Source organism: Eurytemora carolleeae, unplaced genomic scaffold (assembly GCF_000591075.1).
Source record: "Eurytemora carolleeae unplaced genomic scaffold, Eaff_2.0 scaffold364, whole genome shotgun sequence".
NCBI classification, from domain to species: Eukaryota; Metazoa; Arthropoda; class Copepoda; order Calanoida; family Temoridae; genus Eurytemora; species Eurytemora carolleeae.
The window spans coordinates 3,065-17,578 of record NW_019396261.1 but is presented as its reverse complement, the minus strand read 5'-3'; the positions used below and the strand labels follow the sequence as shown (position 1 = coordinate 17,578).

At 33.1% G+C, this 14,514-nt stretch overlaps 1 protein-coding gene across 1 annotated transcript; it reads left to right on the top strand.

The window, feature by feature from the left end:
• Positions 1–9,220: 9,220 nt before the first annotated feature.
• LOC111699594 (proline-rich proteoglycan 2) lies at positions 9,221–11,291 on the top strand (the record flags this gene model as incomplete). Its single annotated transcript, XM_023470301.1, is given in 2 exon segments — positions 9,221–9,434; positions 10,305–11,291. A coding segment is annotated over 1 exon segment (658 nt), but the record flags the coding sequence as incomplete, so codon positions are not given.
• Between the last annotated feature and the right edge of the window lie 3,223 nt (positions 11,292–14,514).

Genomic DNA, 14,514 nt, shown 5'->3' with positions numbered 1-14,514 from the left:
TTTCTGATTATTAGATAAAAGTATGATTAGACTAAAAGCTCAAAATTTATATTAATTGAAAATGCTTGTTCCCTGCAGGGTGTCCCATATTTTATTGGATTAAAGAAAGAGCTCTAATTTCATGTTCAATGTAGATGGGCTTACAAAGTTTTTTTTTTTAAATATCTATCTGTCATTTAATGCACCCTAATATTTATATAGATATTTCCAAGATTATTGACAACAAACATCAAGGTTTATGAAAAACACCCATTATTATTTATAGGGAGTCCTAAGAAACATGACAGTTGGTGAATAGTTTTAAATGTCTTCTTCCATAATTTGATAAGTTGTTTGATACCAAAGATAATGATAAGAAATACTAAATGGCAGTAATATTATAGTAACATTGATTTCAAACAAATATATATTTGAGTAAAAGAATTGTTTAACAAAATAAACTTCAAAAAGTCTTAAATAACTAATTTGGTATCATGAGAGAAGACATTGAACATTGAACAGAAAAAATTAGAAGGAGATTTGAGCTTTACACTATCTAATTTTTTTTCACTGATAGCAAATAAAGACAAATACACAGGATCGCAGACGTCCCATCCCCACACTAATACTCAAGATAAAGACCTGGAAAGTGTGTAAAACGCCCCCCTCTCCCCCACCCCATCAAGAAAATTTCATTGAAAGTATGTTATAGCTAGGAATGTATGGGAGCTGACACAGTAACATGACCCAAGCAAAACTTAAAAATAAACAAGGGAGAGAGTAACCACTTTCAGAATAGAGATACAGGGCTCCAAAAGATAGTTCAGCCTTTACAATTTGGCTAGCTGCAGAAAACATCCAAAAAATTCATTTATTTTTATTTTCAAAATTAGCGAAAGTATGATTGAAGGATAGACGAGGACTGGACGATCAAAAAGAGAGAATGAAAAGCAAGAAATATAGAAGTCTCAAAATGTTTTCATCTGATACCATATTGAAATTAAAAAAATATTGTAAAACTTAATTAAAATAAATTATTAAAGTTAAAAAATGCACCAACTGTCATGTTTTGTGGGACACCCTGTATATTACCGGACAAACCTTAACATAAAGAGAGGTTTATACATGCCTAACTGTAATGTCTCCTTGAAACATGTATCAACATGTGTCATTATTTTCAATTTATATATTTTTATATATGTAAATTCCTATAAACATGTGTGCAACTCGATTTTTAAATGCAGAGTCTATGGGTAATCTGAGTCCTGACGCAATCAAACTACACACATTTTTAGAAATTAGTAAGTTATTGACTACAAAATAACACTACCAAACTCAATATGAGCAGATACCAGAAAACACTCAGAACTATAACAAAAGATGGTAAATTAAAGGGTACATTGTTCTTCTACTAATTCCGGCCTACAATACTTCGTAAATGATCTGACTTATATGACAGCTTTAGGTCAGAAGTCCATTTTCTTGAATCAGACATACGAGGGAGCATGAGCCTCTCAGATTTGAATTTCATTTCATTTCATTTTTTATAATCTTTGATTTAAGCGATACCCTTTTTTGTAGTTCAAATTAAATCTAGAAAATTTGTATCATCTATTTAAATCTTAATAATTTCCAAAAAAAAGCTATTATTTAAATATAAGATTATATCAAAACAAACTAAGTTTACTCCAGAAATATTTCTCCAAATATGAAAGATATATATATTTCTGCGTAATAAATGTTTAAAGTTTTTATATACATCTTATAAACCACTTTATGAGTCCATATATGTTTCTAATCTTGACAATCAATAAAAAACTCTAATCTTTATTAAAATTCTTATGCCACTACGTAAAACAAGTAAAAAATTTTTCATTACACATGAAAACGAAGATTTATAAAAAGCTGTGCTGTATGGTAGAGGCTTTATAGAGAAGGCACGGTCTGCATAGTGGAAGCTTGGTCTGCCTAGCAAATCTGGTAGGCTCGTGTCTGCTTAGCGGAGGCTCATGACGTCTGGGGGTTCCCTCAATCGAGTAGGGCTGGGCATGGTTCAACTTTTTCTAGCCATTTTGTCAACGGTTAGTTCCAGCAGTTCATAAAAATTCAGTTAGCCTTTAATTTTAATGATAAGAACAGAACGTTCGTGCAGTTAACGGCATTTTCCGTTTTTTAAAAATCACCGTTAGTTAACGATTTAAATTTTATTAATGGCGCAGCTCTTAATGGTTAATTATAGTATTATCAGTTTAAGAAATTGTTAACAGCGCAAAGCGCAGAAAAAATTTGTTAATTGTTTGAAAATAGTTAACGGCGCAGCTGTTAACGGTTTAATACAGTATTAACGGTTCCTAAAATCATTAAAAGACCGTTAACGATTTCATTTGTAGCATTCCAAAATTGTTTACGCTGAACATTTGCTTTACTTATTTTATGCCTAATTATTCCCCTATGAGGCTTGATTGAAGAAGAGTAAATAAAAAAATATTCCTAAGTGTTTTAAATGTTTAAAAAAAGAACAGAGTTAATTTTGCTTGAATTTTTTAATTTTGCACAAGGCAAAATCATTGTGAACTCAGTTTATTTCCAACTTTGTTACCTTTAATTCTCACCATTAAAACAAAAATTTGTCAAACGTCGTATGTGTTCAAATTTCCCTGCCTTCTCTACATTCTCTTCATTTTTCTTTTAACAGCCAATGCTTATAAAGATGAAATTATTTTCACTATTTTATTTCACTGGTAAACATTAAAGAAAAACTAATATACTAACAAGCCTACATTACCACACTGCGACAATGTACTAAACCAGGAACTTTTCCATAAGGATAGCACGAACAAAGCAAAAAGGTTCTAAACAGAAAAACAATGCCAGACTTATTAAGATCCATGTTTAATGTAAACCTGGATTTTACTTGTTGAAAATAATTTTAAAAAAAAACATATTTTCAAAGACAAACTTAATAAGGATCTTTTTCCCGTAGAATAATTCTGCTTCCCTTAGTTCCATAGACAAACTACATAAAGATGCAGTAGAACCAATTGAAATATTACAAATCAACACTGTGACGGTGCACAATGCAACCATGTGACAGTGTACAGTGTAAGTTTTATTTATAAATAAAATAAAATGCCTTATTATTGCGTGAACAATTAAAATTCTATTCTCAGCATTTAAGCTTCTTAATACAGAAGACGACATTTAAAAACATGAAACACATTTGTTTTACAAGTGTAATGCAATTTTAAGCAGAAAAAATGAAATACCGAAATTCATCGTTTTTTTTTAAAATTAGTTAAAGTTGTTATTCATTAATTTTTTCAAAAACGGCTAATCCGTTTCGTTAATGATTTGAAAATTAACGGTTTTGTCGTTCGTTAACTAACTCTTCTGTTAATTTTCGAAAACCTCCTTCTGTTAACGGAACTTTGCCCAGCCCTACCCTCAACAACAAACTGTTTAACATAACTTGGAATGCTGGGATCGTTACTTCAAAGTGCAACCGGCCTAAATGAGAGCTTTTTTTATTTGCTTAGATTTGCACATAAAAGGTAGACATTAAACATAAAAAGGAGTGGTTTATTACCTGCTGATGATAATCTTCTCTTTTAATTTTTTTTTATTCAGCTTGTAACAAAAATAACGCTTTTTTGAGGTTGATTTCCGTTAAAAATATACAAAATTATAATTAGGGGTCAATTCATTGCAGAGCAATCAGAGTCTGTTTTAAAATCATAAACATATCTTTTGAATCAAATCTTCTGACATGACGTCGCCAAAAAGAGTTAAAAAAAAGTATTGGGCACTGCCCTTAATCCATTTTGTGACGATTTTGCGAAAAGGAAGCAAAACGGATGCAAAACGGATGGGTCGTTCAATCCAACCCGATTGTAGAATACTTTCTTGTGAGAAGTTCAAGTGCTTAAAAAAATAACTTGTTTTGGCGAAATAATACAACAGTTAACAAATTACTTTAAAACATATTTGTGACACCCCTGCTGCCATAAGTCCCACAATCTCCTGCCCGAACCAAGATAGTGAGCAGAAAGCAGTAGTCCTTTAAGTTTCAAGATGAAATTCAATGCTTTTGTACGATCTTTACCAAAATCAAACTGCAGTCCTTCAATTATCATGCAGGGAAATTTTCATCTTACAAGACATACTAGGGAATAATTTGACTACTTCTGCCATAAAAATGAGATTCGCAATGACATCACAAATTTAGCTGTAACAGGAGATCTTTCTGTCACTCCTGTACACTGATTAAATGTTTTGTTACCATTTTAAGATAGTGTGAAATAAAGGAAATCTAAAGCCTGAAAGTGATGTGAGTAAATCTGCAGAGTATAGGAATAAATGAATTTACAAGTAAAAAATTAACAAATAAAATGATACTAATGAATCATGGGAAGCCAGTGCTCTCTGGCGGACTCTCCTTGTTCATTTACCTCATACGACGAGTAAATCCTCCATTTTCGGACCCTTCGTGAATACTGCCTCCATTTCAGTTTTAGCTCAGCCTGATCCTATTTTATCCTTCTAAGCCGTGGCTCATGCCTATTGTCTTGAATTCAAAATATTTAATGGTGGCTTTGGTTTTCCGCACATTCAAACATGCGTTCAAAGCATGGTTTCTGGGTTGGCATGGTTTCTGGGTTGACAACAAATATTTCTCCATATGTTAACGACTTCTCATCCGCCCTGCTTTCTGTCCGACCAAGAGCTATATACAAAAGAGCTAATACGTTGTCTTGTTTATAGGCCGGACTACCTGCAATCAGAGCTTAGCTACGGGTCCTTATGTGAATCACCATGATTCGTTAAATATGAGATTTAAAAAGTCGTCTTTACTTAGTCTTAAGGTATTACACAGTTTCGATGTTTAATTGTCTTCTAATAAAAATGAGTTAAACCCTTTATTTGATATCTTCACGAACATGCACACAATACACACACAAAATCCATCTCACACGATCATCACACATCAACAATTTAAAAAAGGTAGATTTGAGAAGGTTAAGATTTAGTCAAGATTAGATTAAGAATTAGATTCCAATCCTTATCCTCTCCTTATATCTTTTATCCTAATTTCTCCTTAGTTTATCCTCTCTTTATTCTTTATCATTTGTTAGTTCATCCTATCAAATATTTCCCCTACCCTTCTCCAACGATCCTAATTCTTCCCTCTTTGAATTTCTTCCATTCTTCCTTATTCCATCCTTCTTTAAAAACTAGCATTTTTTATGGTTCAAAGCAAATATTAACAATAATTCAAATGATTTAACTTTATTGAGATTTATTTATTTTTTACTCTTCATGTTGCACAGATGGATCCTTACATTAAAAATATGATTCAAATCAAAAGTGATAATTTAGTGTTGTTATAGTATTCATAAAACTGTCCGTCTACTCTACGCAGAGACGGAGAAATGCGCTCAGTCCGAGCATAGAATGAAACCAGCAAAAAGTCGGAGAAAAGAAGGCAGTCTATAGTAACCCGCACTCAGATGAAGTAGTTGGCTTTTGCCTCTAATGCTAAGCGAGTCCCGTATTTCCATTCTAAAAAATTGCAATAGTTATTAATAAAGATGTTTAACTCTTCCCCACTCCTATTAAATTGAGCTACAAGATAGATCCAAAATTAAGGTCTCCTACAAATACAAGTGCCCGGGAATTTTAGATAGGCCTCCCCTAATCCATTTAAAACTATAGACTCAAAAAGATATTATCGGGTTGGCCACACTAAATTTCCCCGGCACATATGAGAACTGAAGGGGTTATATAGACGGAACTATCCCTATTTTGAGCTCACACTGTTTATATCTTATATAAAGCCTGAAGTGGTTACAGTTTATCGCTTGAATAGGAATAGAGATGTACGCACCCCTTTATTCGGATATTTTTTACTTTTATACTCTGCAATAGACATTTAACCCTATTCCCGCTGGGGGGGGGGGTCAATTTGACCCCCCCTGTAGTTTTTTTTACATAACTCAAAAAGTGTTGGTCTGAGGCTGTTGAAATTTTCTGACTTTTCTTACATACCCAAAGCCCTCCCTTTCCAGCATATCCTGGTTTTCAAGTACCCCAGCGGGGATAGGGTTAAGAGGACATGTTGTGTACTTTAAATTTTGGTTACTTAATTCTAGGTTGCACTGTGGGTATTCAAGATTTTAAACAGTATTTTTATAACTCCCTCATAATATTGCGCTTTAACACTAAAGCATAATTTTTTTTCATTTTTGATGCGACAAAATCAAATGTCACTTTAACAGAATTCATTACTTTCTAAAATTATAGTTTTTGTCATCTTTTTTAAGAATGGGAGAGTGGGAACAGTCCTAGGAATTTCGCCTTCTTTCTCTTTCTTTCCTTTTCTTTTTCCTTCTTTCTCCTTCTTTTTCCTTCTTTCTCCTTCCTTATCCTTATTTCTCATTTTTTATCCTTTCTACTCCTTTCTGCGTCCTTCTTCTTCTCTCTCATTCTGTCTCTTTCTTTCTCCTTCTCTCGCCTTAATTTTCCTTCTTTCTCCTTCTTTTTCCTTTTTTGACCTTCTTTCTCCTTCTTTCTCCTTCTTCCTCCTTCTTTCTCATCCTTTTTCATTCTTTCTCCTTCTTTCTCCTTCTTTCTCCTTCTTCCTCCTTCTTTCTCCTTCTTTCTCCTTCTTTCTCATCCTTTTAAATTCTTTCTCCTTTTTTCTCCTTCTTTCTTCTTATTGGACATTTCATAGATAGGACATTCATTAACCCTATTCCTGCTGGGGGGGGGGGTCAATTTGACCCCCCCCCTGTAGTTTTTTTTTACATAACTCAAAAAGTATTAGTATGAGGCTGTAGAAATTTTCTGACTTTTCCTACATACCCAAAGCCCTCCCTTTAGGCCTAAAGCCGGGCTTTAATACTAACTGCCTGAGTCCTTCGGCACACTGCCTGAATGACTGCTTTTTCCTGTAACAAACTAAATCTTTGTTTTGACCCACTTCCACTTGTCAGATTTTGATAAAATTTAGCTTTTTGGAAAGCCTTTGACATAAGGAAAAGAAATGCACGAGTTTTGCGAAAAAAATTGTAAATTTTTTGCAAGCAACCTGTTAAAGGAAATTTGCACATTTTAGTTTTTCTTGATTAAAACTCAGGTTATTTAAAATTTTGCAAAAATTTTTGCATATTTGAAATGTGATGGTTATGGACTTTTCAAAAATGTATAATTTTTCATTTTTTGGACAAATTTATTTTTGCAAACATTTTTACTTTTTTACAGGATTTTGCGTTAAAAAATTTCAATTTTTCCAAATTTGCAAATTTTTTTGCAGATTCTAAAAGTAGAGCACAAGGGCTTTCCAATGATGTATCATTTGTCATATTTGGACATCAAACATGGGAATTAGAGGGGGGGGGGTCAAATTGACCCCCCCCCCCAGCATATCCTGGTTTTCAAGTACCCCAGCAGAGATAGGGTTAATCGGACATTTCATTTTTTCTTTTCTTTTCTTTTCATCATTCATCATCATATTTTTCCTTGTCTGAAAAATCTTATCTAACTATGAAACGTATTATCTATGAAATTTAAGCCATGTCTTCCTTCTACAGCGTCAGTGAAACAGCTGAGAAGTTGCAGTTTTTTCAATTTTGTTTTGCGAATTTTTAGCAATCACTGGAGCATTTTCATTCAACAAAAGCATTATTAGTGAAAAACATTTATTCATAGATAAAAAAGTTTAATTTTAAAGGGAGTGTTCGCGAAAAATGAAAGGGGTTATAGGCTTAATGCGATAAAAAAGCGCTTTTGATCGCTACCAATCTTACTTCTATCTATTGCATCTATAAGGAGAAAATTGTTAAAAACGACTAATAACGAAGAACGTAGTGTCTATACAAATTCAGAAAGATGCAACATACGACTTAGACCGTAAAAAATCTATTTAATTTCAAACAAATCATTCAGATATTACAACCTATGTTCATCGATTATCTTTCGCCACATTTGTATATAGTTGATTTTTCATAATATGTTTTGATTTTATTTTTTATAATAATATTTAGCTTACAACTTGTTTTCGAACATTCCTGGAAAATATGAAAATGTCGTCTTCATTACAAAAAACCCTCAAAACAGGAATAAATGTTTTAATAAGTAACTCTCAGATCATAACAATTAAAACATATTATGAAAAATTAACTATATACAAATGTTGCGAAAGATAATCGATGATTATAGGTTGTAATATCTGAATGATTTGTTTGAAATTAAATAGATTTTTTTACGGTCTAAGTCGTATGTTGCATCTTTCTGAATTTTTCATGGACACTACGTTCTTAGGTATTTGTCGTTTTTAACAATTTTCTCCTTATAGACGCAACAGATAGAAGTAAGATTAGTAGCGATCAAAAGCGCTTTTTTATCGCATTAAGCTTATACCCCCTTTCATTTTTCGCGAACACTCCCTTTAAGTTATTAAAAGAATTAATAAAGTACTCTTCATATGAATGATTTTTTAATTGTTTCGTACTGTAGCAATGTATGTGAGAAGCACTGTATTTACATTTTCGTCTATGAAAAATCGAAGAAAACAAAATTACGTAAATAAAAAATCTCTTTTTTTCTATGGAAAATCTTCTCTGTCTATGAAATGTCTTATCTATGAAATGTCATATCTATTAAATTGCATATATATGAAATGTCTTTCAATGAAATGTCTTTCTATAAAATGTCCTAACGCCGTATTTATATTATCAAGTTTATGTGAAATCTTAAATTTTTATGGATCTATGTATGGGACATATTACGGGTTTCAAACATTGGGCGGGGTTTCAGAGAAAGGTAGTGAAGAGAAGAAGAGACGCACTTTATGAAATATGGGAATGAAATCGAGTGTAAGACGAAGAAAGCAAGAGAGGTTTAAATTTTGGTGGAGGAAAAGTAAGCATCATTCTTTTCTTTTCATATCTTTATTCTCCTCTGTATAACTTTACTCTAATTTCATTCAACAGAAATTTTCGTTACTTTCAAAATAAACGTTCAGCGACTACCAACTGCAAGATACAATATAAATTATAAAGCTAAAAATTACATATTCAAATGCTTGAAAAATATTTAGAAAAACAAATAATTTTACGAAAGAGAAATTTTTGTATTTTAATAAAAGAGTTTAGACTGGTTTCAAATATGGTTGGTGGAGGCAGGAGCTTGCCTCCCCTTCAACCTCGGAGCTTGCCTCCCAAGCTTCAGTAGGCCTATACAGTGCGTTTAGAACTGAACTAGGAGTTTACTTACAACAACTCCAAAGTCACTCTGGGGGGTGCAACCAGGGGGGCAAAGACCATAAAGATTCCGCCCCTCTTAGGATTTTAGTATTAAAACACCCCTGAAGTGCTCCCGCGGTATAGTTATTAGTAAAGTAACCTTTTGTGAAAAAAGTTAAATTTAATCTCTTGTGGAATGTAAGTGAGTTGAAGGTAAACGGATTGCGGGGGGAAAAAATTAAACTTTAATGAATTTAAGCCGCGTCTTAAATCCCTTAAAACCGGTTTCAATTGAGCGCCGGCTTAAATCTTGAAAAATTTAATACAATTTTAAGTGGAACCAACCATAGTTGAGCCCCGGCTCAATTTAAGCTGCGGCTTAAATTCTTCAAATCCGGCCTCTGAAAAGTTAAAAAAATCTATAAATATATGTTTTCACGTTATTTATGTCTGTATTCATGGATATTACATAAAAAAGTAAAAAATAAATAAAAGTTAACTAGTAAAATACTTACATCTACTCGATCGTAAGTCGCAAATCACAATAAACACTTCGTTGATTATTTCAAAATTAAATGACAACTTAGTAATTACTTCAAAGTAAATTTACTACTTATATTGTTTTTATTTATCTGATAGAAACAGTGATTTTGTAATCATAATAATACAATATTCTTCTTAACAATTTTTAAAAATGTTTTACGTGTAAATTTTGTTCAGAATACTATTTTAATTAAATGTTTATTGAGCCCAATAATCTATCTTTTATATATTGAAACAAATAATTTCAATTTCTTTGACAGTAATTTTGGATACAGGAAGGAATACTTTCTGTCTGATTTATGCCTTGGTGCATGGACATTTAATAAAAATGAAAACTGACTGTCCCATCTTATTCAACATCCACATTAAAGGTCCGATTCATGCGGGTTACAACTATAGTAGTACAATTGTTCAATTACAACTGTCTCTAGAATAGAGGCTGGATCGGTACTTTTATGGATAAATATAATTTTAAATAAACCAAAATTTGGAATTTAATTTAAGTTCAAATTTGCCGTTTTAATTTCTTAAACATTTCAGGAATCTACCGTGATATCAACACTGGGTTTTCTGGAAAGCGTGTTCTATATCTGGCAAAAAAATTGGCACAAATCCAAGATTACTCCGGTTAACACGTGTATGGCAGATATGTTTCAAATACAGCCAGTGAATAGATAATTCCACGGTATTAGGAAATGTTTTAACTTTTTGGCTCTGTCACAATATACTAGAAAGTTATATAAAGGTTTCTCTATTCAACCGCTCGGGTTAATCCAAGTGGAATGGAGTTAAAAGTTGGGGTAAAGATCTGGATTTGGCTGGCGGACCAATCTAAGCTACAATTTGCCCGTTAATGAAATAAAACCAAGATGCCTTTTGGGTTTAATTTTAGTGCAGCAAAAAACCTTGTAAGTGGAGCTGTCAATGTTGCAGCAAAGGCAGCAGAACAAGCTGCTGCTGTTGCTGAAACAGCTGCCTCCGCAGCAGTTGAAACAGCCTCTGCAGCAGCAAGTGCAGTGGTCGATGTTGCCCCTGCTCCTGAAGCTGCTCCTGCTCCTGTCCAGCAGCCTGCAGCACCAAAACAAGTTCCTCAGCAGGCTGCTGGCCCAAGACCATCAGCTGCCCGTCCGGTCGCTCCTCGCCAGGGAGCTCCAACCCAGGTACGCCCAGCAGCTCCTGTTCAAAGAACCCCTCAACAACCTGCTCCACTACAACCCCCAACCCCTCAACAGTTTCCTCCAGTACGCAGTGGACCCCCTACACCTCTTCCAGGGAGTCCTGGGGGACTTCGAAGTCCTAGACCTGGAGGCCCTAATGGTGCTCGTCCTCGGGGCCCACCATTTGGTCCAGGTAGCCCTCGTGGTCTACCGGGGGGTCCCAGAATGATGCGTGGACCCAGACCTCCAGGACAGTTAGGGTCTCCTAGGACTCCAGGGGGGACCCCAATTAGAGCTGTTCGACCAGGTGGTCCTTCAGGGCCTCCACAAATCCCTGGAATGCAGAGGCCAAGGGCTCCATTTAATCCAGGTAGGAATGTAAAGATTTAAACAACTTGTTCATTGCTCTCAATATTATTTCCAAGTATATTTATAAAAATATAAATATTTGAAGCAAAGACTAAACTGAAACCAAATGACATGAGTTCAATTTTAAAGGCTATAAAATATTGACGAGGTAAAAAATTAAGTATTAAATAAAAGAGAATTATGAAAGAAATTTATCTGAACTAAAAAAAAATACCGTTTAAAGGAGGTAGTCACATGTGATATCTTTGTGAGCAATTGAGAAGGATTGGATTGGATTATTTGATTTGATTTCAGAAGTGGGGATGGGGAAAGGGTGTGGATTGCTTTTGTCTAACAACTACTGATTGAAGTCCAAAATTTTCAACAGTCCCAGACCACTGGAAAGAGGAGGAATATTCAGCCTGAATGTATTATTCCTTCTATTGCTTGACTTTGAACATTTTATCGTTAAAAAAAAACATTGACTAAAAAAGAAGACTGCACACAATGCTAGAACACACGTCTAAAAATGGATTTTCTCCTTTTCAGTGTTCTACTTGATCATGGCCAAAGTCTTAATGAAAACTGCATATATTTTACTTATTTAATAAACCATAGTTTTGGCATATCACATGATTTTTTTTTGGGGGGGGGGATGAGCCAATTTTAAATACTCATCAAATTCAAGATTTCGTGTTCCCACCATATTTTGAATAGGAGAAGGATCGACGTTTTGAAATTTGCTTTGCTTGCCTTGTCTTTTAGTGTGTTTTATTGAGCCCTAATTTAACTTTGGAAGTTTTTGACTGGGAAGGATTTGAAAATGATCAATCAAATTCAGCAACTGTTCAAAGTGTGTTAGAAAAAAGAATATTTAAAAAAATAAGAACAGAAAAGGAAGATATTTAAAAAGCCTTTCAAAATCCAAGATCGGATGTGATGAGCCCATATATAAAAAACATTTAGTTTAATCATGGATTTTAATAGTTTTGAAAATATGAAATAAAGGATATCTAAAGCCTGAAAACTGAAGTAAAAAATGAACAAAAAAAATGATACTAATAAATCATGGAAAGCCGGAGCTCTCTGACGGACTCTCTGCCTTTCATTCGCCTCATACGACGTAACTCGTAACTTCCATATTTGGATTCTTAATGAACACTAACTTTTTGTTTTGGTTTTAGCCCAGGCCAATTCTATTGTTTTGGTTTTTGCCCAGGCCAATTCTATTGCCTTTTGCCTCATGTAAATCCGTGGGCTGACTTGAATTCAAAAATATAATTCCCGGTCCGATGGCGGCTTGGGTTCTCCACAGACCCAAGCATGCATTCAAAGCATTCTCTGGGTTGACATTTTTTAACAAATTTCAAAATTGAGAAAAAAGCTGCATTTCTTATCCTAGAATGTGTAGAGTCATAGGCTAGATCTCAACCTCTTGTTCAACTGCTCCCACTGATTTTTTTTCTCCAAAGTATATATCATTCCAACATTTGACGTTATTTTATTGTGATTTATCTATCCTTTGATTGATTTAATGAGAAGAATATTATGGCGACGTTAGTTTTCAAATACTGATTTGCTCTTAAACATTGGTGTTTATATTTCCAAATGTCTAATGAACCATAAATAAATTATTTTTGATCGAACACCCTGAGTAATAGGATTATATAAAATCACATCAATATTTCTATTACTAAGGTCATTTAGATTGGTCATATTATCTAAATAGATGTACAACACACAAAATAAAATACCTGCCTGTAAATGTTGACATTTTAGAATTGCATTTTTAAATTGATAAATATGAATTGAAGAATATGTTTTGAATAAAACAGAACTCCTTCCATGGAGCAAATGAGGAAATATTTAGAATAAATTGAATATATTTGTAACATTTGTCTCATCCCACTTACAGCCCTACTGGGACCCATATAATTCCTTTATTTCTATTTCGTAGAGTGTTCCGAAAAACGCTGATCTAAGAAATGCTTAAAGTTACAGCTAAGACACACTTTACAAAAATGAATACTTTAATAAATCAGCCAGACTCATTTGTCTAATTATGATAAATTGAAACACCAATATGTATTATCTAATGATTGTAAAAATTTAAAAAAATTTCTTCACAGTTTTACATTGATATATTTTTGGCCTGTTTTTTAAACATCCACACACTTCTTGTACATAAAAATACTTGTCATTTATTAATGTAGTATAGAGAATTAATTCAGAGTTAAAGAGTTCCTTTCCTTTTCTGTTTTTTAAACATCCACACACTTCTTGTACATAAAAATACTTGTCATTTATTAATGTAGTATAGAGAATTAATTCAGAGTTAAAGAGTTCCTTTCCTTTTCTGTTTTTTAAACATCCACACACTTCTTGTACATAAAAATACTTGTCATTTATTAATGTCGTATAGAGAATTAATCCAGAGTTAAAGAGTTCCTTTCCTTCTCTGTTTTTTAAACATCCACACACTTCTTGTACATAAAAATACTTGTCATTTATTAATGTCGTATAGAGAATTAATCCAGAGTTAAAGAGTTCCTTTCCTTCTCTGTTTTTTAAACATCCACACACTTCTTGTACATAAAAATACTTGTCATTTATTAATGTCGTATAGAGAATTAATCCAGAGTTAAAGAGTTCCTTTCCTTCTCTGTTTTTTAAACATCCACACACTTCTTGTACATAAAAATACTTGTCATTTATTAATGTCGTATAGAGAATTAATTCAGAGTTAAAGAGTCCCTTTCCTTCTCTGTTTTTTAAACATCAACACACTTCTTGTACATAAAAATACTTGTCATTTATTAATGTCGTATAGAGAATTAATTCAGAGTTAAAGAGTTCCTTTCCTTCTCTGTTTTTTAAACATCCACGCACTTCTTGTACACAAAAATACTTGTCATTTATTAATGTCGTATAGAGAATTAATTCAGAGTTAAAGAGTCCCTTTCCTTTTCTGATGAGCTTTAGAGGTTAATGATCAAAAATTCATTGTTTCTATTAAAATGAAGTTAATTTCTGATAATTGGATTTTTAATATGATATTTATCATTGGTGCCAACATATATTTTATATATTGCCTTCCTTCCCCCCCCCCTTTCAAAAAACAAAAGTGTTTGTTCGACTCAATTTAAAAAAAATATTGAATCAAAATGACTCAAAGAAGTTCGAAGTAAGATTTTGATTCTACTGGAGACCACTGGAGGGAATTAATTTTCACTGGAGGGGTTTTA